The 25,458-nt window shown below is 46.8% G+C and overlaps 11 protein-coding genes across 11 annotated transcripts; 4 read left to right on the plus strand and 7 right to left on the minus strand.

Moving 5' to 3' along the window:
* Positions 1 to 83: 83 nt before the first annotated feature.
* AGABI2DRAFT_176125 (hypothetical protein) lies at positions 84 to 3,992 on the minus strand. Its single transcript, XM_006454576.1, has 10 exons — positions 3,951 to 3,992; positions 3,767 to 3,900; positions 3,031 to 3,717; positions 2,650 to 2,978; positions 2,430 to 2,597; positions 2,174 to 2,371; positions 1,953 to 2,126; positions 1,113 to 1,903; positions 728 to 1,058; positions 84 to 673 (listed from the first exon to the last, which is right to left on the minus strand). Exons 3-10 carry the CDS (start codon positions 3,602 to 3,604, stop codon positions 143 to 145), a joined length of 3,096 nt encoding a protein of 1,031 aa, XP_006454639.1. The 5' UTR covers positions 3,605 to 3,717; positions 3,767 to 3,900; positions 3,951 to 3,992; the 3' UTR covers positions 84 to 142.
* Positions 3,993 to 4,422: 430 nt separating this feature from the next.
* AGABI2DRAFT_133316 (hypothetical protein) lies at positions 4,423 to 5,789 on the plus strand. Its single transcript, XM_006454577.1, has 9 exons — positions 4,423 to 4,604; positions 4,657 to 4,681; positions 4,745 to 4,751; positions 4,818 to 4,899; positions 4,948 to 5,088; positions 5,142 to 5,211; positions 5,262 to 5,446; positions 5,497 to 5,525; positions 5,579 to 5,789. Exons 1-9 carry the CDS (start codon positions 4,559 to 4,561, stop codon positions 5,660 to 5,662), a joined length of 669 nt encoding a protein of 222 aa, XP_006454640.1. The 5' UTR covers positions 4,423 to 4,558; the 3' UTR covers positions 5,663 to 5,789.
* Positions 5,790 to 6,320: 531 nt separating this feature from the next.
* On the plus strand, positions 6,321 to 9,849 carry AGABI2DRAFT_133317 (hypothetical protein). Its single transcript, XM_006454578.1, has 6 exons — positions 6,321 to 6,900; positions 6,956 to 7,192; positions 7,242 to 8,042; positions 8,091 to 8,177; positions 8,229 to 9,127; positions 9,416 to 9,849. The coding sequence occupies exons 1-6, from the start codon at positions 6,424 to 6,426 to the stop codon at positions 9,501 to 9,503; spliced, it is 2,589 nt and encodes an 862-aa protein (XP_006454641.1). The 5' UTR covers positions 6,321 to 6,423; the 3' UTR covers positions 9,504 to 9,849.
* Positions 9,850 to 10,052: 203 nt separating this feature from the next.
* On the plus strand, positions 10,053 to 11,852 carry AGABI2DRAFT_189886 (hypothetical protein). Its single transcript, XM_006454579.1, has 8 exons — positions 10,053 to 10,195; positions 10,252 to 10,268; positions 10,471 to 10,614; positions 10,681 to 10,831; positions 10,953 to 11,130; positions 11,181 to 11,334; positions 11,388 to 11,575; positions 11,630 to 11,852. The coding sequence occupies exons 1-8, from the start codon at positions 10,138 to 10,140 to the stop codon at positions 11,649 to 11,651; spliced, it is 912 nt and encodes a 303-aa protein (XP_006454642.1). The 5' UTR covers positions 10,053 to 10,137; the 3' UTR covers positions 11,652 to 11,852.
* Positions 11,839 to 13,020, plus strand: AGABI2DRAFT_189887 (hypothetical protein). Its single transcript, XM_006454580.1, has 6 exons — positions 11,839 to 11,969; positions 12,035 to 12,316; positions 12,418 to 12,509; positions 12,568 to 12,627; positions 12,687 to 12,728; positions 12,785 to 13,020. The coding sequence occupies exons 1-6, from the start codon at positions 11,870 to 11,872 to the stop codon at positions 12,887 to 12,889; spliced, it is 681 nt and encodes a 226-aa protein (XP_006454643.1). The 5' UTR covers positions 11,839 to 11,869; the 3' UTR covers positions 12,890 to 13,020.
* On the minus strand, positions 12,984 to 18,047 carry AGABI2DRAFT_182617 (hypothetical protein). Its single transcript, XM_006454581.1, has 17 exons — positions 17,908 to 18,047; positions 17,537 to 17,842; positions 17,330 to 17,483; positions 16,961 to 17,273; positions 16,645 to 16,911; positions 16,379 to 16,594; positions 16,200 to 16,325; positions 15,991 to 16,150; positions 15,771 to 15,937; positions 15,487 to 15,703; positions 15,259 to 15,434; positions 14,633 to 15,208; positions 14,362 to 14,579; positions 14,120 to 14,123; positions 13,529 to 14,082; positions 13,364 to 13,471; positions 12,984 to 13,311 (listed from the first exon to the last, which is right to left on the minus strand). Exons 1-17 carry the CDS (start codon positions 18,041 to 18,043, stop codon positions 13,011 to 13,013), a joined length of 3,999 nt encoding a protein of 1,332 aa, XP_006454644.1. The 5' UTR covers positions 18,044 to 18,047; the 3' UTR covers positions 12,984 to 13,010.
* A 227-nt stretch (positions 18,048 to 18,274) lies between these two features.
* AGABI2DRAFT_189888 (hypothetical protein) lies at positions 18,275 to 19,417 on the minus strand. Its single transcript, XM_006454582.1, has 3 exons — positions 19,211 to 19,417; positions 18,434 to 19,095; positions 18,275 to 18,380 (listed from the first exon to the last, which is right to left on the minus strand). The coding sequence occupies exons 1-2, from the start codon at positions 19,245 to 19,247 to the stop codon at positions 18,548 to 18,550; spliced, it is 585 nt and encodes a 194-aa protein (XP_006454645.1). The 5' UTR covers positions 19,248 to 19,417; the 3' UTR covers positions 18,275 to 18,380; positions 18,434 to 18,547.
* A 495-nt stretch (positions 19,418 to 19,912) lies between these two features.
* AGABI2DRAFT_214971 (hypothetical protein) lies at positions 19,913 to 22,252 on the minus strand. The gene is made up of 5 exons (XM_006454583.1): positions 21,960 to 22,252; positions 21,466 to 21,907; positions 20,549 to 21,407; positions 20,270 to 20,500; positions 19,913 to 20,208 (listed from the first exon to the last, which is right to left on the minus strand). The coding sequence occupies exons 1-5, from the start codon at positions 22,087 to 22,089 to the stop codon at positions 20,116 to 20,118; spliced, it is 1,755 nt and encodes a 584-aa protein (XP_006454646.1). The 5' UTR covers positions 22,090 to 22,252; the 3' UTR covers positions 19,913 to 20,115.
* Positions 22,253 to 22,279: 27 nt separating this feature from the next.
* On the minus strand, positions 22,280 to 23,126 carry AGABI2DRAFT_189889 (hypothetical protein). Its single transcript, XM_006454584.1, has 4 exons — positions 23,066 to 23,126; positions 22,597 to 23,007; positions 22,444 to 22,549; positions 22,280 to 22,390 (listed from the first exon to the last, which is right to left on the minus strand). The coding sequence occupies exons 1-4, from the start codon at positions 23,117 to 23,119 to the stop codon at positions 22,374 to 22,376; spliced, it is 588 nt and encodes a 195-aa protein (XP_006454647.1). The 5' UTR covers positions 23,120 to 23,126; the 3' UTR covers positions 22,280 to 22,373.
* Positions 23,123 to 23,844, minus strand: AGABI2DRAFT_189890 (hypothetical protein). The gene has a single exon (XM_006454585.1). The coding sequence runs from the start codon at positions 23,491 to 23,493 to the stop codon at positions 23,203 to 23,205; it is 291 nt and encodes a 96-aa protein (XP_006454648.1). The 5' UTR covers positions 23,494 to 23,844; the 3' UTR covers positions 23,123 to 23,202.
* A 76-nt stretch (positions 23,845 to 23,920) lies between these two features.
* On the minus strand, positions 23,921 to 25,051 carry AGABI2DRAFT_189893 (hypothetical protein). Its single transcript, XM_006454586.1, is given in 6 exon segments — positions 23,921 to 24,166; positions 24,181 to 24,557; positions 24,624 to 24,637; positions 24,701 to 24,747; positions 24,811 to 24,915; positions 24,977 to 25,051. The coding sequence occupies 6 exon segments, from the start codon at positions 25,044 to 25,046 to the stop codon at positions 24,144 to 24,146; spliced, it is 636 nt and encodes a 211-aa protein (XP_006454649.1). The 5' UTR covers positions 25,047 to 25,051; the 3' UTR covers positions 23,921 to 24,143.
* Positions 25,052 to 25,458: the final 407 nt, after the last annotated feature.

Here is a 25,458-nt window from a genome sequence, read left to right on the forward strand (position 1 = left end):
ACTCAAAAACATCTCCGTGATGATCAAGTACCGTAGTAATATATATACTCGGCTTTTCAGTCTTGCCGCAGCTACCGTCCTTTCGAAGCCCAGAAAATCATATATAATTGATGCTCGTCCAGGTAATCACGAAATGAAACGCCTACAAGACCCACGAAGCATCGGCCTCACCCTCCCTTACAAACGGTCTATCCAAACCCACAATTACACTCTCACACAATGGACAGCTACTTGCCAAGATATCTTCCAATTCTGTCCGCAATTTCTCTACCTTTTTCCCGAGGTCTTTATCCAGTCCTCTCTTCCCTTGTCCGCCCCCCATACCAGGTATCCAAATTGGTGAGGTAATAATGGTCGCCAATGCATCTGGTACAATCAAATCCCGCAACTTGTCCCCGGCTGTAATGACGCTTCTCCCAAGGAGATTTGCGGCTTGAGCACTGCCTTTCAGCGGGGCCACTGCCATCCCAGCGATATTACCGAAATTGGCTGATAGAAGGGTGCGCTGCGTTGTTGGCTGTCGCGATGGATGAACGTTTCCGGGTAGCACAGACGGTTTGCTTATTCCATCATTGGCATGGATTTTCGATGGGGTACTCGGAGCCTCTTTTGTGAGCTCTGTTTGCAGTGCAATAATTTTTCGTAATGAGTGGGGAGGCAAATTTTCTTTGACCTTGCACGAGAGTAAAATCAGCGTGATTGATTCCATATAAAAGATGAGGCATACCATCCCAATCAAACAGTCAGCATGGAACACATGATGACAAGGGAATACATAGAACTGCCTCGTAAAAAGCAGCTTTTCGCACTTGGAGCATAGTGCGTTCGAATTGATAGTGATATACCGATTCTTCAGGGCCACAATATCTTGCTTGATATTTTCTGCCGTTTTCGTCGCATCATCCATTTCACTCTTCAACTCATCAATATGGGCAGAGTACTCTTCTAGTGCATGCGCGATCTCTTCCTTGAAGTCGTCGATAACGACGAAGTCGGGGAAGAACGGTAGTATATCTTCAATCTTTAGAAGGTCTGTGTTCTCTAGGAATTGCATCGCCCTGTAACAGCGACTATATCAACATCCGACAGTCGGGAATCAACCAGACACTTACGTTTTGATATCCTTCTTATCCTGTACAACATACTTCGCGATCTTTAACCACAACTTTTTCCTCAAGACCTGATCCTCTTCTTCCGGTACTCTATCCGCGTTGATCTTTGCCAATTCCAAATCGCCCTTCTCCAAAGCCAAGTCTACACTGTTTTCATACAAGCCCATTTTCGCATAGATGTGCACACAAGGATTTGTGCATCCTGCGAGCTTGCAAATTCGTAGAGCATAGTCAAGGTCATAGTAGGGTTTGTTTGTAATTGGGTCGCAGGGGGCATTTGAAAGGAAACGAAGAAGAGGGCCTTCGTCTTCGGGAAGTTGTGACGTAGGCGACCTTGGTGATGAAGGGCTTGTGCCAATGTATGTCGACGACGAGGGGGAAACGTAAAAGGTTATGAGTAGATTATGTATCGTAGGCGAGGTATTAAGTTGTTCAAAAATGACAAAATTGAGGTAGCGAATAGCTTGGTTTGGGGAGAGAGGATGGCGGGGTGCATGTTGCAATTGTAAAAGGGCCGGAACAAGGCGTCGTGGATCAAGAGAAGGTTGACGAAGCCAAGAGTCAACGGTGTCTTTCGGTGCATGTCGCATAAGCACGGAGGCGTAACGGTAATAGAGCTCGAGGTCGTTTTGGCTGCTGATAACTTCGATAGCTCTAGACCACTGCTCTTCCAATACCCAATGTTCTGCTACGCGACCATGGTCGCCGACGGCTGATGCAAAATAAAGATACATATCTGTTCGTCCATGACCCTGTATAAGTTCATAGACAGTCTCTTTGTCCAGATTGTTCTGTGTAGCCTTGAGCGTATGCATTTACTAAAAATGAGCACGTACTTACTCTATATGTTTCGAAGAACTGACGCAAGTCATCTTCAAGTATGACCCTCTCAGTTTGCAAATTATCAACATCATGCGAAACAGACTCTGCCGCAACGATGTCATCCAGCTCGTTGCATTTGCTCAGATAAAATTCCACTAGCCATGTTGCCAGCATCATCCTTTGGGTAAGGTCCTGGGATGAATCAGTCTCTATGAACCGGTTAAGTGCTCTCGAAATACCGTTTTCTTAGTACGCTCCAACCGTGTGATGAGATACGACCGGAGGGCATCACGTTCCCCAGCATCCAGGAACTTGAGTACAACCTCTTCGAACGTAGCCGAGCATTGTGCATAGCATCCAGCTGCTTGAAAATATCTCCCTTCGTTGAAGTAGGCTTCAGCTTGGGCAGAAAGAACCTGATCACGCTGGAATGCTGTCTATCAAATCAGGATTAGTGGACTCTATAACATGACAAGGGCAACGATTCAAATTGACCTTTGAAAAAAGAAGGGCAGTCTCAAATTGACCTTTCTCAAGGTACAGTTTCCATACATCGCGATCCTCATTTCCGACGACAATTTCGAAAAGAGACTGATCCGTGAAGATCCAATAGGTCCGACGTACAGGATCTGATGCCATCCCAAGAATGGCTTCACTCGCTTTCTAGGAACAAGAATAGGTGACTCGGTGACACATTAGCTAGGCCAAAACGTACAACAGGCAGTTGTTCCTCGTATGCCACATGATCATTTAGGTTGCAGATACCAACGACTCGATCCTTGTACAGCGCAAGAAAGTGGAATTCCGTCAAGGCCAACGACAATGGCAGATCACCTGTCCCTAGACCAGTGAGAGTGGGGTATGGCAAAAGTTGCGCGTTATCGATATGATCTTCCGCCTCCGTGTCAATCTTGAGGGAGCCATGATAAATCCCGGCAGCGGTCATCCATGCCATTCGTTTTGGAACAGAATGAGCTTGGTCTGCATTCGGTACGAAATACTGAAGGTCGGAATGCTGGATATCTCCCGGTAGCTCGAGGATTTCTGACCTATATGATGAGACCCAGAGGGAGAAGGAAAACAGATGCGCACGCACTTGGAGCCGCTTCCCTGTAAGTAGCAAACAACTGCGAAAACACCTTGCCAACCTCCGACTTTTTATCCACAGAACCCACAAATTGATATATTCTTGTCGTGGTTGTCACAACGACTAGCGCTTTCCTTCCATCCACAGGGTTAAAATAATCAAATTTAATGCCCGTGATGGGATGCCTCTCGGGTAACGAGAACACAGACTGCAGATACCGCTCTTGAGACTTGAACAAATCCTCTTCGGCATCCAAAACCGCTTCATATATCGTCCCATTCCTTGCACCGATGAGAATTTCCTTAGTTGACGTCGAGTGCGTGGAGGACAATAAAGCAGCCTTATTCCAAGCGACACTCTCGATGACCATTTTGAATCCTTTCAGCATTCGAGGTTTCTTCCAATTCCGGTATAGGTACCAGTTCTCGCCCTGCATTGAAGTGATGATTACATGCCTCCCAGAAGGATCCACGAAGAGTTTATGCAATGTCATTTCCGTAGGTTTGCGATTTATTGGAATTTTGATTACTTGATCGGCATGCGAGAGCTCAATAAGGACAAGGAGATTGTTGTTAAGACCCATGACCAATAAGTCTGAGCTGACGGCAAAGGAGACGAGGGGAGCGGGAAATGCGAATTGAACGCGACCGAGTCAAAGATGGGTGCGGGCGGGTCATTGGAGCCTGCGGCATTTATCTATGAATGGGTGGTGAGCGACATATACGAAAACTAATGGTTTAATCACTTGAGCAAGTTCGTCAATGTCCGTACGAGGGTCGTTAGGTTCGTAGGGAGATGGTTCGAATCCTTGATATTCGATTTGCGGCAGCGGAAGGGCTCCTGGGGCCGAGGCACCACCTGTCGTAGCATGCTCGACATCTGTGAAAGTATGTATGCTTATACGATATACAATTAAAACTACGACTTACATTCGTCGAACATGGCGTCTTGCAGACCGCCCGGATATTGCGTAGTACAAGTGATGAACTCGCGTTGGTCACGTTCACTGTGGGTAAACCGTCAGGCACGAGAGATTCCCCTTCTGGTAATCAAAGGTTTGCGCGCCTGGGGTCCGGCACCCCCAAGTGAGCGGTGGTGATGGCGCATCGCAGGACCTATGTGCTCAGACGGCGGTTGTTATGTCATTGTAATAGCCGCTTTAATTACTGAATTATACTCTGGCCCTGCATGGGGCATAAATGTCATAACAGTATGAGCAGTATCATGTTAAGCCCGACAATCATCATAAAATTCCGACTACTACTGGGGTCCCGCGAGGGCATGCACTGGCGCACTTGCCGATGTCGGTCTCCGTGTGCGCGACCCTGGACTGGGACACCATCACCTTGCCAGCCCGTGGGGTAAGGTTGCCGAAAATGGTACTAATTATAGAGACGGTAAGTAACATTTGTGTACATATCACTTTCGCATTTGTGAAAGCGCTTCAGCTATCAGGAGAGCACTGATCATTTTACTTGGGTCCGATGAGAGATAGAAAAACGCGTGCAGAATCAATACACCTTTCCCTATACTGATCATGTCCCTACACCGACCTATGCCTAGACTTTTTGTCGTTCGACACGGTAAGTTTCCGCAAGATTCAGGCTTATGTTCTATCATCTCATTTCCGGACAGGACAGACAGAGTGGTCTGAAAATGGGTGAGTCGTTTCTGATCGGGGTTCTTTGCTCGGTCAACATTGAACGTCTGTTCTTGTAACCAGGAGACATGTGGGTCACTCTTCTCTGTCCATGAAAGCCACAAGTAACTCATGAGTATTTTGGTCTTTGGCGTAGACGGGACTCTCCGATATACCGCTTACCGCCAAAGGAGAAGCTCAAGTCCAGGCAACAGCCGCTAAGCTCGTCGGCGATGGACGTATGTGTTCAGGCGATGGGAAATATATTTACTCTAACGCACACATAGACCTGATTGACCCGAAGAATCTATGTACCGTCTATGTATCCCCGAGGCAAAGAGCCCACAAGACGTTCCACATCCTGTTCGAAAATGTGCCTAAAGTTCCCCGCCATGTACTCACCGAAGAAGCCAGGGAATGGGACTACGGTAAGACCCGTGCAGTTCTTCGTTTCCACTGCCATATCATAGCCAAATTATAGGGGAATTTGAAGGTCTCCGGACGGCAGAGATCCTCGAGAGGAGTCCTGGATGGAATGGCTGGACGGATGGGTAAGAACTGCAGCACCGCCGGCGATCGAACAGCGTCTGATGTTGATAAGGTACCCCGGAGGTGAGAGTGTCGAAGAATTACAGTCCCGCGTGGATAGCGTCATAGAAAAGGTCCGCGCATACCATCGGCAATATTATGAAGAAGGGACTGTCTCCCGCGATGTCATGATCGTCGCCCACGGACATTTTGGAAGAGTATTAACCGCTCGTTGGGTCGGGTTCCCCGCGGCATACGGTAGGAGCCTGTGATACCATTTTGTGGCACATTTAACATTATGAGAATAGGCACAAAGCTAACTATAGATGCTGGTTCTGTAAGTAATTGTCATGGGCATATATGCAAAGACCAGGTTGCTGACTTTGATAGATCACACTCCTGAGCTACGAGCATCATAATCTTGCCGAGCCGTCAATAACTGCATTAAATTTGTCCTCTCTGCTCCTCCTGTAGGCGGAGTTTGTGGTTAGCATTTTGTAATGTACTGTACCTAGCGACACTGAGTGTCTGCTTTCGAGGAACTGAGACTGAAAATAATGCGTGAAAATGTCGTGGTGTTCAATGACGGTGTCTCGTATTGATATATTTAAACTAAAGAAAATTACAAGCACCTTTTCTTGTACCTACTTATACCCACTTCGTGTACTTACTCTTGATGCTTCAGCAGCGGATGATCAGCACCCTCCAACAAGTATGGTGCTGTCGCCTGATGCAAATTCGCATGACCACGAGGCATACGGGTAATTCGACCCAATTCGCGTGATCTCGGCTGAGGAGGCAAACGCAGCTCTGCAAACGGAACAAGCTGAATCGCTGATAAATCAAATCACTGCTTGCAGCTTCGACACTGCTCTCGAAGAAACCACCAATACCATCACCGCCTACATCCCTATTCGGCTCGAGTGGTGTGAGCTTCCTATAGAAGTGACGGCAGGATCGGAGGCATCTGTGAAGAGATCATCAGCGAACTGTGTGACAAGTGCCACGAGCAAGCTTAAAACCAACCATGTCGAAAACACCTGGCACGTCTCCTGCGAAAAAGGTAGGCAAACGAACGTGTCCCTTTCATCTTACTATTGTGACGTGACTGACCGGTTCAACCACTTACCTCAAAGCCGGCTGCAGGCTTAACAAGAGCAACGTCGATGGGTGTCAAATCCGCGGGAACCACTGTCTCGTCTTCGCCTTTGAAGAAAACCAGCAGTGTTTCGTCAATGTCGAAAACGGCGGCCCCAGCCACTCGACCTCCTGTTTCCAGCTCTACCGCTAATGCTCGCCGTACGTCTCTCGCTGGAGGAACTAACGCGACAGCGTCTTCCACGTCACGGCCCTCCCTCGCTCCCTCCAACAGCAACAAGGCTGTCGCAGAGCCAGGAGGTGCTGCCCCTGGTCGTTCTTCTGTCATCTCTCCCTCCGGTTCTGCGTCCTCTCTCAGGTCTGCTGGGCCCTCTACGGCCACGAAGCCCCGTGCTTCTTTATCAGCTGAGGTGGCAAAGAAAAATGCAACGACCGCAACTCGCGTTGCTTCTCACTCTAAAACCCTGTCTGGTGGAACTACCACTGCGAAACCTTTTGCCCGGTCTGGCGCGCTTTCTACTACACTGAACAAGCCTTCAGCTGCCCGTCCCAGTCCTGCCACATCTATTAGAGAAGAAAAGAGTGCTCAAGCTTTGAAGGATTTAGAAGATCAAGTAGGCTTTGGCACTAGCACTACCGTATGGGTCCAGCACTGACAGCGGTTCGTAGCTTTCTACGGTAAAGGAAGAGCTGGCCGTGAAGGAGTCGACAATTACGAAGTTAGAGGGGCAACTGGAGGGTTTGAAGTCTTCGCTTGAAGCCGTTCTAACTGAGGCGGAAGCAAAAGCTTCGCAGGCCGCTGAATCGGGTTTAGATACGACGTTACAGGAGACGAAAGATGCACTCGCGAAGTTGACAATCGAGTATGAGGAGCTAAAGTCGAATCTCGGGGCTTCAGAGAAACAGGTGAGTATTCATGCAAATATGTGGCTCCTCTTACATGACAATATTTCAGTTTGAGATTGCCAAGACCGCATCATCATCTTCAGATGAAATCGTTGAAAAGTTGAACGAACAGATTCAAAAGCTAGAGTCCGAAATCCTGACTGCAAACCAGAGTATCGAAGCCCTCAAAGCCTCTCACGAGCTTGCCAACTCAGAAGCAGCATCAGCTGCGGCAGTCGATAAGGAAGCGCTTGCGAAAGCTCGCGCTGAGATCGAGTCTCTTACAGAGGAGGCAGAACAACTCAAGCAAGCACATGCGTCTGCTTCCGTTGAAGCTGAAACCAAGGCTACAGCTCTCGAAGCTAAGTTACAAGAAATGGCGGATATTGCAGCTCAACTCGCTGCTTTGAGAGATGAGAAGGAAGAAACAGCTTCGAAGGTATCTGAGTTTGAGATCGAGATTTTGGAGCTCAAGGAAGTTCAAGAGACACTGGAAGACGAGCGGCTTCGCCTAACAAATACCATCAAAGCGCTAGAAGGCGACATTGCCCAGGCGCGGGGCGATCTCGATATCGCAGCAGAGAAGTTCGGCGCAGCAGAGGGGCAACATATCGCCGCTATCAAAGAGTTGCAAAAGAAGCATGCCGAGGAGTTGATTGCTGCGGCCGAGAAACAATCGCAATCTGCTTGCTCGCTACAAACTGTTCAGAATGATCTTGAGGTTGCTTACTCGGATTTGGCGAAGGCTAGGAGTGATGCTGGCGAAGCCGAGGAAACTTACAAGCTCAAATTATCGGAGGTTGAACAGGCGTACATGGCAGCTCAAAACGAACTATCACAGAAAGTTGCGACGATTACCACAGAACTCGAGGTATGCATTCACTAGTGACAAGGTTAAATGCTCAAGATCTGTTTGCAGGGTCAGGAAGCGTTATATAATTCAAAAGTCCAGACGGTCAAAGACGAATACGATGCTCGTTTACAGGAAGCTTTCCAGCGCGCCAAGGTATAGTTCTTGACTTGCGCACTTGATGATTGAAATTAATACCCATGTCAGAACGAAGCTGGAGAGGAACACTCGAGAGAACTTCAAGATCTTCGTGCACAGTCGAAGGCTGCCATTGAAGAAATACAAGCCGCCAATTCGAATACGCTGCGTGAGCTCCAGGCCGACCATGCTTCCTCTCTTGAGTCAGAGGTCCAGACGCTCACAAAGCAACTCAACAACTCGAAATTAGAGCTCAAGGCTACTCAGGATGATCTTTCCAAAGCGAAATCTTCGCTCGACACTTCCCGTGGAGATGTTGAAATACTAAGTAAACAACTGGAAGAGGCCAAGGCTGCGTTGGATGTTTCGTCCGCAGTCAACCCTGAGCACGTCGAAGAGCTTTCGAGACTAACACAAGAGTTAACACACGCGAAGGATGATCGGGCCGCTTTGACGGAGGCCTTGAATTTAACGAGGAGCTCGATGACCGAAATGTCGGAACGTCATGCACTGGATTTAGAGGAAGCTGCGAAGACACGTGTAGATGAAGCATCCAAGCTCAAAACCGTTCATGAAGAGGAAGTTATGGCCGTTGTCAAGGAGAAGAGTGATTTCGCAGTGAGATTGTCTGATCTGGAAGGCGAGCTGGCTACTGCGAAGGCGGAGCTAGACAGTCTCAAAGCTTCAGCGAGGGTGAATGGTAATGGCCTTAAGGCTTCCGAAGATGCCTCTCCATCTGACGGTACTGGCATTGTAACGGATGAGATGCTGCGCCAATTACACGAGGCTCACAACCTCAAATTGGGCGATCTGCAAGCCGAGCATGAAAAGAATATGAAGGCAATGCAGAAGCAGCTGGAGGATGCACAGAAAAAGATCGACGAGCTCGGTTCGGAGGTATCGAGGAAAGTGATGGAAATCCAGTTCATGGAGTCGGAACAAGATGACGAACATGAGACTGTGACGAGGTATGTAAAGTTCTTCCGGATCAAGAGTTACATTGGTGTTCTTGTGGCATCGGCATTATTTTTGGACTCTTTCGAGTTGTGGATTGTGGTCTATAAATTTTCCACTGGACGTCTTCCGTGGGCATCTAGCATCAGGAATAACTGCCGGTGTGCTATTTATTGCGTTTGGATGGTGGCACTGCACTTCTTTCTGATTTTGTGCAGATGTTCTCCCTCATATTTTCTCCTTGTTGTTTCATTTCGTAACCGGTCTCGACGATTTACTGACGATGTCTTTCTCCACCACAGATTACAGGATGATATGCGGATACTGAAAGATCAGCTACTCAAAGCCGGATTAGAGCCTCAAGTAAGCGGTGAGCCTGATGAAGAGTAAACCATGCCTTTGCCACGACCGTCTGCACGTTGACACATTCACATTATCTACAATACTGCGGAAGTCCCATCGTCTATCGTGCTGACATCTCGATGACCACTTCTACGAAACATATACCCCAGCGCTTACCTTTGCTCGTTTATCACGCTAATTTAGTCGCTTGTTGTTTTAAGCTTATCTGTGTACGTCGGAATGGGTTAATTTTTTCACATGTCAAGCCATCTCCCTTTTCAAGCTTTGCTTCACTTTTTTATATAAAATACTCCAATTGTAATGGCGTTTTGGGAAGCCACGTCTCGTGCGGTTGGATGCTTGGCTGTCTTGGAAAAATCATACGTTTCAATGCTGACCTGGTTATGTGTGTACTGGGATACATAAAATTCCTGATTTCATGTGGTACGAGGGACATATGATTCGAAGGGTGGGTTCTGATTGGCGGGCTGCTCAAATTTCGAATGAAGTGGTCCGATAGGTTGTGCAGATCTCGATCTACAACTAGTGCTTTCCAAAAGAGGCAGGCGTCCTTTTCGTGGCAAGCCCACGCTTTCTCTTTCTTTCTCCGCCCACTCTCCTCTCTCTCCTCCTTTCCTTATCCCATTTCCTCTCCAAAATCCTATAAAACCTTCTCGTCGCAATGGGCGTTCAAAGAGAACCTGGTCAAAAAGGCGTCAGCTGGTCCAACATTGCTGTCGGTGAGTACTGCAGCAGATCGTTCATTCCCACGCCGTCTTTACCAGTCGTCGCGTAGGTGGCATCATGAACATGGTATAAACCGTCTTCTTTTATTATGAACCGTGTAATCCCTTCTGACTTTCCATGTCACGCGTCGCGTTTTGTCCGCCGGTATAGTTTGTAAGTGTTCACATTCCAGAATACCGCCTTACACCACTGACTGTGCACCTTTAGGAGGCGAGTTTCCTCAATTACTCAAAAATGCTATGTACAAGAATAACCCAGATTCCATTGTCCTCAGGTCACTACGCTTGGTCAACCCTTGGAGGTCCTGAAAACACAAATGGCTGCTAACCGGTCACAAACAATGTGGCAGGCATGCAGAACAGTCTGGTCGCGTGGAGGTACCAGTGGTTTTTTCCAGGGCTTGATCCCATGGGTATGTCTTTTTCTACCTCTTTTTCTGCGAACTTAGAACTGTGAAGCTCAAATTGAACAATGTTAGGCCTGGATTGAAGCTTCAACCAAGGGCGCTGTGCTCGTCTTCACTGCCACGGAAGTGGAAACAGCAACTCTTGCCTCCGGTATCAACCCCGGTGTTGCCGGACTGCTCGGTGGTATGACCGGTGGTATCGCCCAAGCTTATGCCACGATGGGTCAGTCATATAATCATATCTTTTACATATCAGTTTAGTGCCCTGGCTGGCAGAGAACGATATCGCACTATTTCCGCTGATGGTCTTGATCGTGAACGAAATGTATTGATGATACTTCTAGGTTTCACGACATGCATGAAGACTGTCGAGATCACTCGGGCGAAGACTGTTGCTTCTGGGGTCAAGCCCCCATCAACGTGGGCCGTGTTCATGGATATCTATCGCCGTGAAGGTATTGCGGGTGTGAATAAGGGTGTAAACGCAGTCGCTGTCCGCCAGTGCACTAACTGGGGTTCTCGGTGAGGTCTTTGTTTTCCTTAACCAAGATCGGGGTTAACAGAAAACGCAGCATGGGCTTCGCTCGCCTTGCAGAATCTATGATTCGTCAAGTTCGTGGCAAGGGCCAAGATGATAAGCTCAGCGCTTTTGAGAAGATCTCAGCCTCAACTGTTGGTGGTGCTTTGGCAACGTGGAACCAGCCTATTGAAGTCGTCCGTGTCGAGGTTGGTGATCTTTTCCATATACCACCTTTGATGCAACTTCTAATGATACCTAGATGCAATCCATGGCTAAAGGCGCTGCGAATGCAAACCGACCCAAGAAGCTCACGATTATGAGCACATTCAAGTATATCTACAAGGAGAATGGTATGAAAGGCTTATACCGTGGTGTGACTCCTCGCATTGGGCTTGGCATCTGGCAGACAATCTGTATGGTGTCGCTTGCAGATTATGTCAAGGCCTGGTGAGCATTTTTCATCCACGAGTAAAGCGAAGTTTCCTTCTGACACTTGAACAGGGTGAAGGGTAGACAGTCATGATAGTGGGATTCTGATAATGGGCACCGTTCCTGTTCTTATTCATATTGGCATAGAGTACTTAGTATACAGATTCTTTCTATTTTTGAGGAGCTAGTCCGGTACAGGTCCGGTTCAGGAGGATCAGTGTACCCGAGAGCCGGTTCTACTTCAAGGCAACTTATAAGCATCAGAAAATCATAAATAAACGCTCACCTACCGACCAACTGCTGGCGTCGACCATGAGCTCTGCACCAGTCAAAACCGGTCCTCATCCTCTCCTCGTTAAGTACCTTGCGCAGCTTGCACAACACCCTTTGCGTACGAAGGCTATTACCACTGGTCAGCACGCTCGACATACATGATCAATCAAGATAACAAGCATCCTTACTTTCTTAACCTGACAGGTACCTTCTCCTTCCTTCAAGAAGTTATTGGAAGCAACCTCGCAGGTCTACCTCCACCAAAAATTTCCTCTGATGCACCATTTCTGTTGACTCTCCTCTCACGCGCACACGTCAATGTGCGTGCATTGAAAATGGCAATTTATGGGCTCTGTATCTCAGCACCCTTGAGTCACTATCTTGTTGGACTTTTACAAAGAAGTTTTGCTGGCAAGACGGGTATACAGGCGAAAGTTGCCCAGATTCTGGCCAATAACTTATTGGTCGCCCCTATCCAAACTGTCGGTGCGTGTTCCTCGCGAGTACTTATCCCTGATTTGGGTTTACCCCTTTACCCCTTCCCATATGTCGACGCTACATGGCTAATTTTTCGATATTCAATTCAGCATACCTTGCCTCAATGGCAGTCATTAATGGCGCTACGTCCGCTGATGAAGTAACTAAGACTGTCAAAGGTGGCTTCTTGGCTGTCATTCGGGTGTGTACCTATTATTTTCGTGTTTCATACGACTTTCAGGTTAAATGGTGACTTGTAGGTCACTTGGATCATCTCCCCAATTGTAACGGTCATCGCCCAGAAGTACATCCCCATCGAGGTATGTTACCGTCCTTATGTCACTCATAAAAATTCCAATTGTAATGACATTTGCTTTAGCTTTGGGTGCCTTTCTTCAATTCTGTTCAATTCTTCATTGGAGTACGTTCATACGTGATATTTTCGTCCTATTACCCCAGCTAATTGTACGCACGCAGACGTATTTCAACATTCGCGTCAAGCAGCTCCGTCTTGCCGCTGCCAAAAAGGCCGAGAAGGAGAAGGCGAAGAAAGATGCTGAGAGGAAAGATGGTTCTTCTTAGAACAGTCCTCAAACAACACACTCGTTTTTCTGATTTAATTGATGATGCAATTGCAAGCTAGTGTATATGACCTAGCGTAAACGTCATCGTGTCCCGTGTTTTAAAGTCTATATTATTGATCTTACGAGCTCCTACGAGAAGCATTCTGAACGACAAGGTATATACGACCTTCTACTGGCCGTTCTAGCGTGTATCGGTGTCTGACCTTTCTCTTCGTCTTGAATGAAGACTCTCTCAGTCTCAGGTCATGCCCGGAATCAACGCCAAGATTCTCATAGACCTCGGTGTCCAACTTCCAACCTTCGAGACTATAAGCTCCAGGTCGAGTTATCCAAAGTTTGGGATGAAGGGTGACTGAACCCGATGGCGGAATAGAACCACTGAAGTTGAGTTTCGCTGCATAGGGAGGAGGAAGTACATGGCTGAAGCATCATTAAGTACAACTGATCAGGACCAATATGTGAAATGACGCACACGTTCGAGGGGGGAACGGACATCCCACTGCGCAGTTTTAAAACAAAGCCGGCTTCATGTGTGAGCGAGAAATTTCTGATTGTCAAGTCTAAAGTTTTCCAGCAGGGCCTAAAGATACATAATCAGCTTTTTTGCTAGCTCAAAGGAAGCACCAATGCAACCCACCCGACGGAGAAGTCATGTTCGAACCCATCTGTTCCTTTTATACTGACATTGAGAGGATTCATTTCTTGATTCCACTCACAAACCCTGATCGTTTCAAGCATTTTTGAGTTTTCTCTCACAGTCTCCGCATACATACTCCTCTTCCCTTTGGCATTCTCAAACTCCTCAATCACTTCTTGGAGCGGTGCGTGCGTAGCCCCCAAAGTGAGTCCATGGATCGTCACATGCCCGGATCGACATTCTCGCGGAATGTGTCCGGAGGCCCGGGACAAAGAAAATGAGGCAGACGGCGACGGATAGGCTGAGGTAAATGCGGATGTAAAATTTGATGATAATGTTTCTGAAGGATTTATGAATTCCCAAAAGAGGATGACATCGAAAGAGGCTGGGTTATATAATGGGAAGATGTGTGGATGGGTTGCTTGAGGTATATGGACGTGGGTGCTAGATGTATGCTTAGAAACGAAATTGCGTCGGGCGCCATGGATGAATGCCATTACGGTATCCCTGCTAAAGGAATTTTTCTTTTGTGGCGACTGGATAGAGCAATTGGCCTGAGAATATGGGTATTAGGGGGGTCAACTTGCTCACGTACCTCGGCCACAGAACTGCAGCACAAGTCAATGGGCGGAAGCTCATGTTTGCCCACAGGCCGCCCGTTTAGGACATCGACAATCCTATCTCTGACAAACTTTGTAGTCTCTTGCGATCCTTGGTCATCTTTCCATCGCTGTACTTTGAATAAAATATTACAGCTCTGAGCAGCAGGAAGCGTAGGTCTGAATCAATAAATCGTGAGTCCCTTCAAAGGTCGGGTAGGAATGTTTACATACAATGGGCTGTCAAACACCATTGAACTACACCAAGAAGGGCTGACAGTAGATACCTGTGTCAAACGGACAGGTGCGCTCGAGATATTGTTCAGCGAAACATTCAAAGCAAATTGACAGTCTGGCGACTGGTCCGGTTCTACGGTTAAAGCGATATTGAACAATGGTTTCACGTCGACGATACGAGATATCCATGAGGTATGGAAAGTGTCTGTGTCATCCTGCGAGGCCACGTCGTTCAATTTCCTCAAGGATGAAGGAAAGGAGCACCAACCTGTCGATATACAAAAAATAGACAAAACGGTTTCTCCCCTGGTGCTTCCATGTGTAACGTCAATGGTACACTAAAACCATCATCCGGACTAAGAACGCCTCCAGGAATTGGTATCCTTAGGGGTTGAGGCGGTACTAGTGAATTTGATGACTTTACAACCTCAATCTCGTCATCGTTGATCCCGTTCTCCTCAGTATTCTCTTCACTTTCACCCTCAACAACAGTGTCACCAATCCATATTTCGTCTTCAGGATCTGGAACCATCCAAATTTCCTCCACAGGCCGTGATCCCATGTTTGCCAACCATAGATTCGTGATTCTCCTCTCTCCTTGGACAACTTCCAGCCTTCCATCTTCTACGAGATTAACAACTAATTTATGAGTTGCTTCAGCGACGTCAAATTTCATGAGTACATCTGGGGCATAAGTGGGCTGCCGTCGTTGTGCAGGAGTGGCATTGAGTCTCTGACCGCGCATGGCCAGGGATTCGGTTATAGGTAGGAGAGAAAGGAAGTCGTACTTGGCGAAAGGGATTTGAAAAGTTCCAGAGTGTTGAGGCGTTATTGCGATCGAGATCTAACAGTCGCTATTTGCATTCATACGAAGCCTATGAAGATAAAACTTACAATACGCGATTCGAGCGGACTTAGAAAGACATCCTCAATGACGTCCACATCGACCAACGGATGAGACTCGTCATCTGGCTGAGTTCCATTCATGTCCCGTACCACCAACGTTAAGTTGGCCAAATTAAGTTCTGCATCCAAAGGATTTCGCACCACGAGATCAACCCAGAAAGATTCTGCGGATTCCTTTTCGGTATCCTTGCCCGAAAACAAATAAATGAGGCGTACCGCCGATAATAATATCTCCACTTTTAGCAAAGCTTTCTCTCTTTCCCGTTGACTTCCAAAACATGTTCCAGTCTTCTGCTCGTTTCTCCCATGCAACAGAGTCACGGAAGGGATCCGCTCCTGGGAATCGAAGCTTTGACTGCCTGACCTGACAAAATTTGAGAGGTAACTTCAGGTCATTAGCAACGGCCTTCTCGGGTTCCATGGAATTCAGATACTAAGTCGAGAAAAATCAAATGCGAGATAAAGCCCATATTGAATCAAATCAAATGACCAGTGCGTACCCCAAATGCGACACGAAAATCATCCAGTGGGTGCTTATCACTACTTGATTGTTTGACTTCCCCATCAAGATTAGCTACTGCGACGTTTGGGTCTTCAAAACCTTGTAACAAGCCCAAGAAGAGCCGCACCGCAGATAGCACGTCTCCAGTTGTATACAGCAATCGCCCTGAACAAGAGGTCTAAATAACATTGGTAATTCTGATGAGAATATAAACCAACCAAGTGGATGCTCAATCCCAGATATGATGGCGTCAAACCAGGGGGTAGAACCCGTAGCAGATTGGCCTTCTGCGTCCCAGTATGAAGGTGATAACTCTTTAGGTACTCGGTTCCTATATAGTTCTTGGGCTTTTCGAAGAAAGTACATTGTCAGAGGTTTCTGGATAATAGATGAATAGATATGCGTGTATATGAGAGTTGCAACGGACTATACCACATCGCTCAAGCCTGCTTGCAGCGATAGCGTACCAGTACGCAGCCCTTCTTCTCGTTTGTTTCTTTTCGCTTAAATGTGCTGCATGAGCGATCAAGAGGGCGGCTGGTACTTCCTCCGACTGTAATAGCACAAAATGAACAGAGAAAATGTGGATCTGAAACAACAACTCACGTTTCCGGCGGCCCAAGCCAACCACCGCTCGCCTTCAAGTACATTATTCACAAATTCCTGTGTTGGAATCCCAGTCTCCCACCTGACAGCCTGTATGAGCGCTCGTGATAGCGCTTGTGGAGACAACTCTTGATTTCCTGCATAGATGACAGCTAGCGAAGTTGCAGCATGCAATGAAAGTGCAGGAGAAGATGAAACGACCAGAGGCAGAATGTCCTATGAGCACAATGAATACGTGCAATGTCAGCCCTGGCGAGACAGCTTACAGAACCCCCTTTCAACTCTTTCCGAAGAGACTCCCAGACCGTAACTGCGAGTTTATAATCACCGATGATGGTTGCAAATTCTGCCAAACGTCTTTGTTGGGAGGGCGGGGAAGGTGCATTTGAGTTATTGGACGACGTGGATGATCGTGAGATAGACGCCACGGACGAAGATGTATGGTGGTTATACGAGGGTGCTGGTGAAGACGTTCCGAACAACCTTCTTGTGGAGGAAAATAACCGTGAAGGAAGACGACGATTGCTCGAAAACTAGATGAAGCTCGGCAAAAATCGAAGCATGAAAGCGGAACCTACTCACAGCTTCACTCCAATCTAATACATTCTTCTCCATCCAGGGTATTAAGCAACCAACCACAAATTCTCTCGCGAATTTAGATGTCTGCTGAATATCTTCCGGGACCATTCGAAGCACATTCACATGATGGGGCTCAGACCCGTTAACATTCTCATTCTGCGTCATAGACTCCCCGTCTACGAGACTTACACGAGGCAGCCGAGGTAAGAGGAGAGGTACAGGTACAGGCGTAGGGGGAGGCGATGGTAGTGCAAGAGAAAGCCAGTAAACATCGATGCCAAACTGTTTCTTCACGGCATTGTGTAGTGCGCCCGCTCTATGAAGTGAAATGACTGTGAGATGGATATGTGAGATTCCAGCCGAACAACTTACTCGTCGTCTGATAGCGGAGAATCATGCGGGTGTATGATCACGGTATATTTGAGATAGTTGGCATCTACCCAGGGAGGAAGCTGAGGAGATCTGGCGTGAAGTGCTGTGATAGCCTGGAGAGGATTCGGTGCAGTCGTTGACACAGCCAAGATAACTGTATATCCAGAAATTCAGCATCCTGCCCAGTAGATTAATCGGTGGGCTCACTGGCGACCGGATGGTTCCAGCCCTCATATCTTGAAGGAACATGGTCCCCTTCCGCACATCTTCGAACTTCATCCCACCAGGGTGTTCTCCATGCATCCCGCTCTTTTCCTTTTGCTTCTGGTTCTTCCATTTCACTCAACCATCTCGCACACTTTTGACTAATTCTGCCGGACATCCAATCGATTAATCGTGTGGCTCTCCTCTCCTCGTCCTCTCTACATGCTTCTTCTATCTCAATCAAATCCGAAAAGCGGAGCGCAAACGTTGCATGCGGGACCGAGGTTAAGGATGTTGTCCGGGTCGTCACTAGAGAAATGGTTCAGGGGGCATAAATCACGCTGCAACTTGACTAAAAGACACGAAGCAAAAACCTTGTGGTAGCGGCGAAAACGATTGCAAGATTTCTGGGAGTGACGGGAGTGACGACGAATCGAGTAGCTTGCAGAGATCCGGAGACGATAAAATACAGACATGTGGGCTCAGCGACGACGGGATAATACGGGCCATCTTCTAGCCGATATAGACAATACTGAAGGTGAGGGTGATGTGCGGTGACCGCCAGCGTAACGTCCACCAATGACGGTTGGAAGCGCGCAATTATTTAAGAGCAGGCGCGTCCATACACCGGCGTTCTCACGTTACTTTTCAACTGACTTCTTAATTTCTAATGGAAACTCGATATTCAATGTCCAATAGTGCTTGCATAGGGTAGGAGGTTTAAAGGTATACATGTAATTGCGAAACACGAATCTCATGATTATGATGCATGCATGAAGAGTTGCTACAAAATAGGGATCTAAATTTAGTTGTGTTCCACCCTATCCTCGACATCGTCACCCTGAAGCTGTCTTCTCGTTTAAACCAACCTCACACTCCAAAATCAATACCTGGACTTACCAAAGCAAACTTATTCTGGCTAGCAACCCTTTCAACCTGAACACACGTCTTTGTTTTCGTCTTCCGGATCTGAGTCACCCATCCCTCCGCATCAGGCTCATTCTTTCTCTTTACTCAATAACCATCTTCAAAGACATACTCGCCACAGACGAGGTCGAGACTGTCAAAGAACTCGGCGAAAGTTCTACGACGCTGGCACCCTTGCGGCTTTGCTCGTCCAAACTCCCTCCTCTCCCTTCTCGCTTCTTTTCCTTTTCCTCTCCCTCTGATGCATCTGAATTCTTCTGGCTCAGGATAAGACCCCTTCCCAGTCGACGCAGCTGCCACGTCACTAATCCAAAATTCCACAAACTGATTTATATATTCCGCACCAAACCTTGCATCCGGAACCTGCCATTCCAGCGATTCATAAATCTCGTCAGGAAATAAGGGGTCCCTCTTGGTGTTTTTTCCATAGTCCCGATTGGTATACTTCTGAAGCTGGTCCGGATGGTGTTTCAAAAAATCAAGGAACTTTTCGATGCTTTCAGCATGTTCTTGGGATTCTTCATGCCTCACAGCTTCAAATTTGCGGTAAAGGACGGGTTTGTGTTCATTTTCGCTGAAACGATCACACAACCGACAAAAATACTCGTCATATCGGAAATCCGTTCGTGAAAAATCTAGACTATGTTAGTAACAGGATTACATTACGAAAGAAAGAGGACATGGATAACCCACATCCCAACCAAAAGGACCAGATCGGCTTCAGCCATTCAAAACAACAGAAAGACTCACGCCAAGGGTTCATAAATCTCGGTCTTTCACGTTGCATGATTCGAGGAACACGGCTCTGACAGTACGAAAGTTAAACTGGCGATTTGGTGTAACAAATGGAAAAGGGAGGTTTCACGCCCAGCACAGGTTGGACTTGAAATGTAGGGAGCCCCTTGCTGCCGCCGAGCTTCTTATATATACGACATCACAAATCCGCGCAGCTTCTGGATCATCCCGTAGAGGATACCTATGGAAGGCAGTAAGGAGTCGCCACGTTTGGTAATGAAGTGCGTACATGACTTTCAAGTTCAAAGTGACACATCCCCACAAAGCACCTGCGTGACATTTCGTATCGCACGTTTTTGGGTTATTACGATAATTTGTTACAGTACCGGGCTCAAGGAGTCCAGATCGAATCCATATCACCAGACATCAAGCTTTTAACTCTAACTGATCTGATCCCAGAGATCACCGGGTCACTAAGGATCATTTACCTCTTATCTCGCTGGATTCTACCCAAAAAACATCATATAATATTATCTGAGCGTCACAAGTTGTACTAATACAGGCTTGAAAAATATATGGCTGCGGAAGAATACTGCTGCGGTCAAGTCAGACCGCGAATATTCGTTCAATCTCTTCAAAAACTTCGAAAAACCAACAATTGTCGGAAATCAGGTAGTCGATTCGCAAAGTTTCTTGAAGCTAAATTTGCGAGTAACCGTGAGTATACATGTATTCAATGCAATATCAGACTAAATATACGAATCTAATGAGCTTGATAAAATTTACCTACGAGAACCTGAAAGAAAAACAGCCAGATAAGTAGAACGAACAGGAAGGTCCTAGTTTTAAAGAGCGTGGATCACATACAAGTCTATGGTATCAGAAAAGTTACAAGATATAATGTTGTACAAAAGTATACTCTATGATGGTCCTGGAAGCGGTTCCACCCAAGTTCCATTCGGCCATAACGTCGCAGCCTTCGTGAAATCGCCCGACTGCCCATTAGATGTCAACTGTTTCGAAGATTGTCATTTATTTGTACGAGATTCATGAAAGTAGGTCACTATCACTTACAGCCAACCTAAAGAAATGGGGTATTCCTTCTTGCAGCGCAGTCAAAGAATAATTCATTGCTACACCGACATAACGTTGAACATCATCCACAAGCAACGAGAAACCGTCCCATCCATCTGGTGGAGAAGCCCAGAAGATAGTCTGATTGTTCCACGGGATAGCCGAATCGAAAGTAGTGGAGTTTGTTAGAAACGTGGGTAGTACAGAACCTATCGGTGCATCTTGCCTCAACTATTTGACAATCAGTTGGAAGCTTCGAGAAAAGAAAAGACGGCTCACTTCGTCTGGTGTCTGTAAAATTGAATCAAATCCAAATGCCGCTCCTCCGTTCAAGAACATTCCTAATAGCAACCCCTGATAAATAGCGCTTAGTCTTGTGGGCCACGCCGTGCCAGGTATCAGCGCCATCGGAATGATATAATGATGCAGCCTCAATTGCAGATCAGGCAAAAGCGCCAATACCATGATAACCAACCCTCCAAAAATATACCACATCGCATAATATGGCAACCAGCCGGTTTTTCGTATCACTCTAACTTGGTTGATAACGAGTATAATGACAATGATGAGAACAATTATAAATGCTGCGAGACCTCCAGGGCGTTTACTAATGTCGGAAGCAAGGAGGCGTGAAATAGGAATTTTATCGATTGTGAGATTGTAGAGTACTCCAACCCAGAAGCCAGACAGGTAGAGGACACATGATTCAATGGGCGCTTTGGCCAAGAACTCGGGGAGGACGAAGCGGAAAGCGAGACGCCAAAATCCGTATGCGATGAACAGCGCCGGCAGGAATGTGCCGAAAGCAACGTCTAATTTAGGCGGCGGCCCCATGGGTTGAGAAAACAGGACAACATGCCAGAAACCTATACAAACCAAGGACCAAAAGAGTACCAATGGCCTTGGCCTGAGGACAAGGAAAAGAGCACAAGTGATGAGAATGTTGAATGCGAGCGCATCATCGCGAAGATCCTCGCAATGACTTAGCGGAGTTGAGCCAAGAAAGCGGAAGGATAAGGGAAAGACACTCGAGAAACCAATAGAAGAGAGGCCGTGCCCTGTAGTGGGAGAAAAGTCCGTGAAGTTTCCAATCAGTTGTAAGCTCCCACAGCCACCTGTGGACCGCGGTATGACCCCGCTAAATATACCGAAGAAGATGAGGCGCCTCCGTATACAACACAAAGAAAACAGCTTACGCCTGGATAGCAGCGGCACATATGAATGAATCTCCCCGGTATGTATGGTTGGCGTCTCCTCCACCTACAATCAATGGGATAAAAGCAATTTCTTCGTCTCCTACCGTCCTAGGGTTTTGTAATATAACATTGTCACATTGGGCTGGACACCTGAAATTGAACGGGTCTTCGGTGACAAATGGACCGCAGTTTTGTCCATCCAACCCACACTTGTCTTGAGCAAGCCAATATGTTGAAGTGCAGCCAATAAATGAGTCTGGGGGTGTAAGGAACGACTGGGCGCGAGAGAAGAAAGCAAAGCCGATTATATATGCTGCCGCGAGAATGGCAAACAGCCACGGCGAAGTCATTGGTCGTGTAAGCTTAATGAGGGCGGTTTCTGCTGAAAGCGAGACAGGGCGATTATGGATATTATACTTCTTGTTTAGAAGTGGTTGCAATGCTGAAGATGATAGCTAGAGAAACCAAAAGTATGATTGTTACGAGAAACTCACGAGGTATGTCTTCACTTGGTTGCGGGCCCCTGACATACAACACAGCACGTTTCAACCATGTATGTGTCCTCGGAAATCGTACTGAAATATTTCTTGAGGTACCCACGAAGATTCTTTTCGGAATCGACATCGGTCGTTGCTCATGCTCATGCGCCGACGAGGCAGCTGAGGGTATCGACGATGGAAGACCGGGGTCTAATAGGTCCTGCTCAAAGCTGGGTTTTCTGACATCGCGTTTCTGTAGTATAAAGGATGGTGGTGAAGTAGACGAGCTGGCAGATGACCGATTCTGCATGTATAGCGGTGAGGAAGGAAAGAGTTGAATGAGATCAAGCGGCAGTGCTTTCGATCATGACATGGCATACATAATACATATACAGATAAGACAACGGTACATAGATACGTAATGTGTTCCTAGTCCAGCGGTCCAACTGTTTTGAGGTTAGTACTGTACAGGGACAATCCAACTTTCTTAATTACTCACTGTAGTCGTAGTACATCTTTGTCTTCACTTTCTCGCCCTTAGGCCCGGTGAAATTAACGTGACGGGCATACATCCTCTTGCCATCAATCAGTTCGATGCCCCAAGTCTAAAACACTACTCAGTATAACCCCTCTTCTCCTGCAGAGAACTTACCTGGTCCCCAACCCATGTAGTTTTACTCTTCGGAGTATCGCTCTTGGCGTAGGCCTCGACAACGCCATGCTCGTAAGTATCTTCAGTCCAACCTTCCTTCAACCATTCATCCTCTAGCTCTTCGGCCTTGACACGCCTAGACTTTCCGATAACAGGACCGAAGAGGTCGTCATTGTTCTCTCTTTCTTCCCAAGTCAGAGTCCTATTCTCAGTCGTTCCTGGGATACCTCCAGTCAAAGTTTGCACGATGTCAATCTTCTCAATCTTCTTTGTCCCATCATCAGAGTCTACTCTGTAGTGCTTGATATCAAGAGTGATTGTGGCGTATCGAATGGCTTTGCGCTTCAACCATCCAACACCCTGAAGACCCAGGATCTTATCAGTATCATCCACGTTGGTGAGTTGCTTGTTCTGTAGAGATTGCGGTGAGCTCGTTATATGAAAGTATCATGACATCATGAGCACAAACCATGCAAAATTTGCCGGAGATATCAAGAATCGTGAAATCCGCTGGGACAGCCATGATGGGCGTAAGTAAACAGACATATCACGGACAAAGGGAGGTATTTAAGGTGCTCGGTCTGTCGCAATCCACAATCACATGAGCTACAAGGCAAAGTACCGAGGTCCTTCCTGGGAATCGTACACTGTGTTGCCGATTCCCTGTTCTCGGTTTGCTCCAGGTCGAAACAATGTAACCACCTTCCAGACTGCATCTTTCCCCGTTTCCCAAACATTGGGTCCTTTAGCTTGAGAACCACCAAATTCAACCATAATCCCATCCTTTGTCCATTCACACCATATGTCGATGGACCCGGAAGACGGTCCTGTTCCTCCTCCTTTCCGATCAGGTTCTCCTAATGCCTGTACAAACTCCTTTCCCGTCGTCTCTGGCATGATCTCCAATTGCGATGGCCGCTCTATAGGTTTCTCATCCTTATCCTTCGCCTGAATCGTAATTGGAAAGACGACAGGTGAGATAGGAAATGCGGTAAACGTCAATTCTGAGCGAGATGTTTTGGACTTGTCGGTGGGCACGTTGTAAAGATCGATACTATCGAGAGTCAGATCATCTTGTCTGAGCTCGTTCAACTTTAGCCCTGTTTTAGGCTTGTACCCATTTTGAGGAATAAAGAGTAGACTAATGCCGAGAGGATAATAATTGAAATAGACAGCGTCAGAGTACGATTTGACTTCGGGAGTTCTGGAACAGGACGCTTTTTTGGTCTCTGCCACGGTCTCGATGTGCTGAGAGATGGCGATTGAGAACGGGTTGAGGCCCAGGAGATCCTGCATCCTTGTGGCTTTGGAAGTCGCAAGTTAACTGATATGATCGTCGTATTCGATCAAAGCCTTTCCACAGTCCAGACAGCCAGGTATACTACAATTACATCTCTCACAAAGTCCCTTATACTGTATCTTTGGTGGTTTATTCCTTTTCCTTTCCCTCTTTCCTTTCCCCCACTTCCTTCTCCACTTTCTCCTCAACCTGTTTAGACTCTTCCTTTGTCTCCTTCTTCTCTTCGACCGAGCCTTTTCTACCCTCACTAGCACCTCCACTCAATCCTTTAACCAAATCCCCCGCAGCATCATCATCCAATCCCAAACCCTTAACCATATCCAACAACTCCTCCTCCATCACCTTCACCCCCTGCAACCCAAATCCACTCAACTCATCACCCAAATCCATTTCAACGCCTTGCCTCTTATTAATCGGAGTCGGCTTCTTGTCATTACCACCAGTAGTGGTGGTGGACGATAAAAGAGATTTTGGCGGTTGAGCAAGAATCTTTTTCTTGAGATGGTCAGGTGTCATTTGTAAAGGTAACATGGCACCTGGAACGCCTATAGGTTTTGCAGGAGGAAGTTTAGGACCGGAGAGAAGGGAGTCTTCGTTATCTTTCCAGGATTCGGAAAGACGTAGGAAAGCATCGAGTTCGTTGAATTCTACTGCTTCTTCGCTGTATAACATATAAAAACCAATTTAACACGAAACCATCGACAAGAAAAGTCTTTTGAAATCGTACAAATCGTGAAAAGTCTATTTTTATTTAGTTTTTTTTGAGCATTTGATTGTTTTGGATTCAGATTGAAGGGGACTTACACCAGGAAAAGCACCGCCTACAAGAATACCAGGAAGCTGTTGCTTGTCTATACTCAACAAAACACCACTTCAACACAGACACAGCATTTTTTTGTTGGAATTCGACTAACCAGGAGGAGCTCTACGTTTCCATAATCTCTTAGCTTCCTCATCCGAAGCAAGGTCATACGACGTAAACGGAATCTTCTTCACTTGAAGTATTCGAAGTATATATTCTATACCGATATTCAGTTAAAATGGGTTCATGATAAAGAGTGTGATATTGTTGAGGATTACCTTGACGTTGTCGTAAGGCGGGTTGAGAGGCGATGGTTGTGAGGAAGACGGCTATGGGTGGTGAAGGCATAATGCAGGGACAGTAAGTAGCTCAAGATAGTAAGCGCCCCTGACTTTGACAAACCAACCCCATTTGTCCGATCAAGAAATCACTCAATCACTACCAATTTAAGAAACAAGTAGACAGCATCTCCCTACAATAAAACTTTTACCTCGCGTCGTCCACTACAACAAAATGTCCACCACTCCTCACCTCAAAGTCCTCGTAGTCTGTCTCGGTAAAGTCACTCATCCATATAAACATCTTTACATTCTTAATAATTCCTACAACATTAGGCAATATCTGCCGCTCTCCAATGGGCGAAGCCGTCCTTGCTGATATCGGTCAAAAACGCGGTTTAGATATTCAAGTAGACAGTGCCGGTACAGCAGGATATCACGTCGGTGAAGATCCAGATTCACGGTATACCATCCTCATCGTT

The sequence above is a fragment of the Agaricus bisporus genome, assembly GCF_000300575.1.
Source record: "Agaricus bisporus var. bisporus H97 unplaced genomic scaffold AGABI2scaffold_1, whole genome shotgun sequence".
In the NCBI taxonomy this organism is placed as follows: domain Eukaryota; kingdom Fungi; phylum Basidiomycota; class Agaricomycetes; order Agaricales; family Agaricaceae; genus Agaricus; species Agaricus bisporus.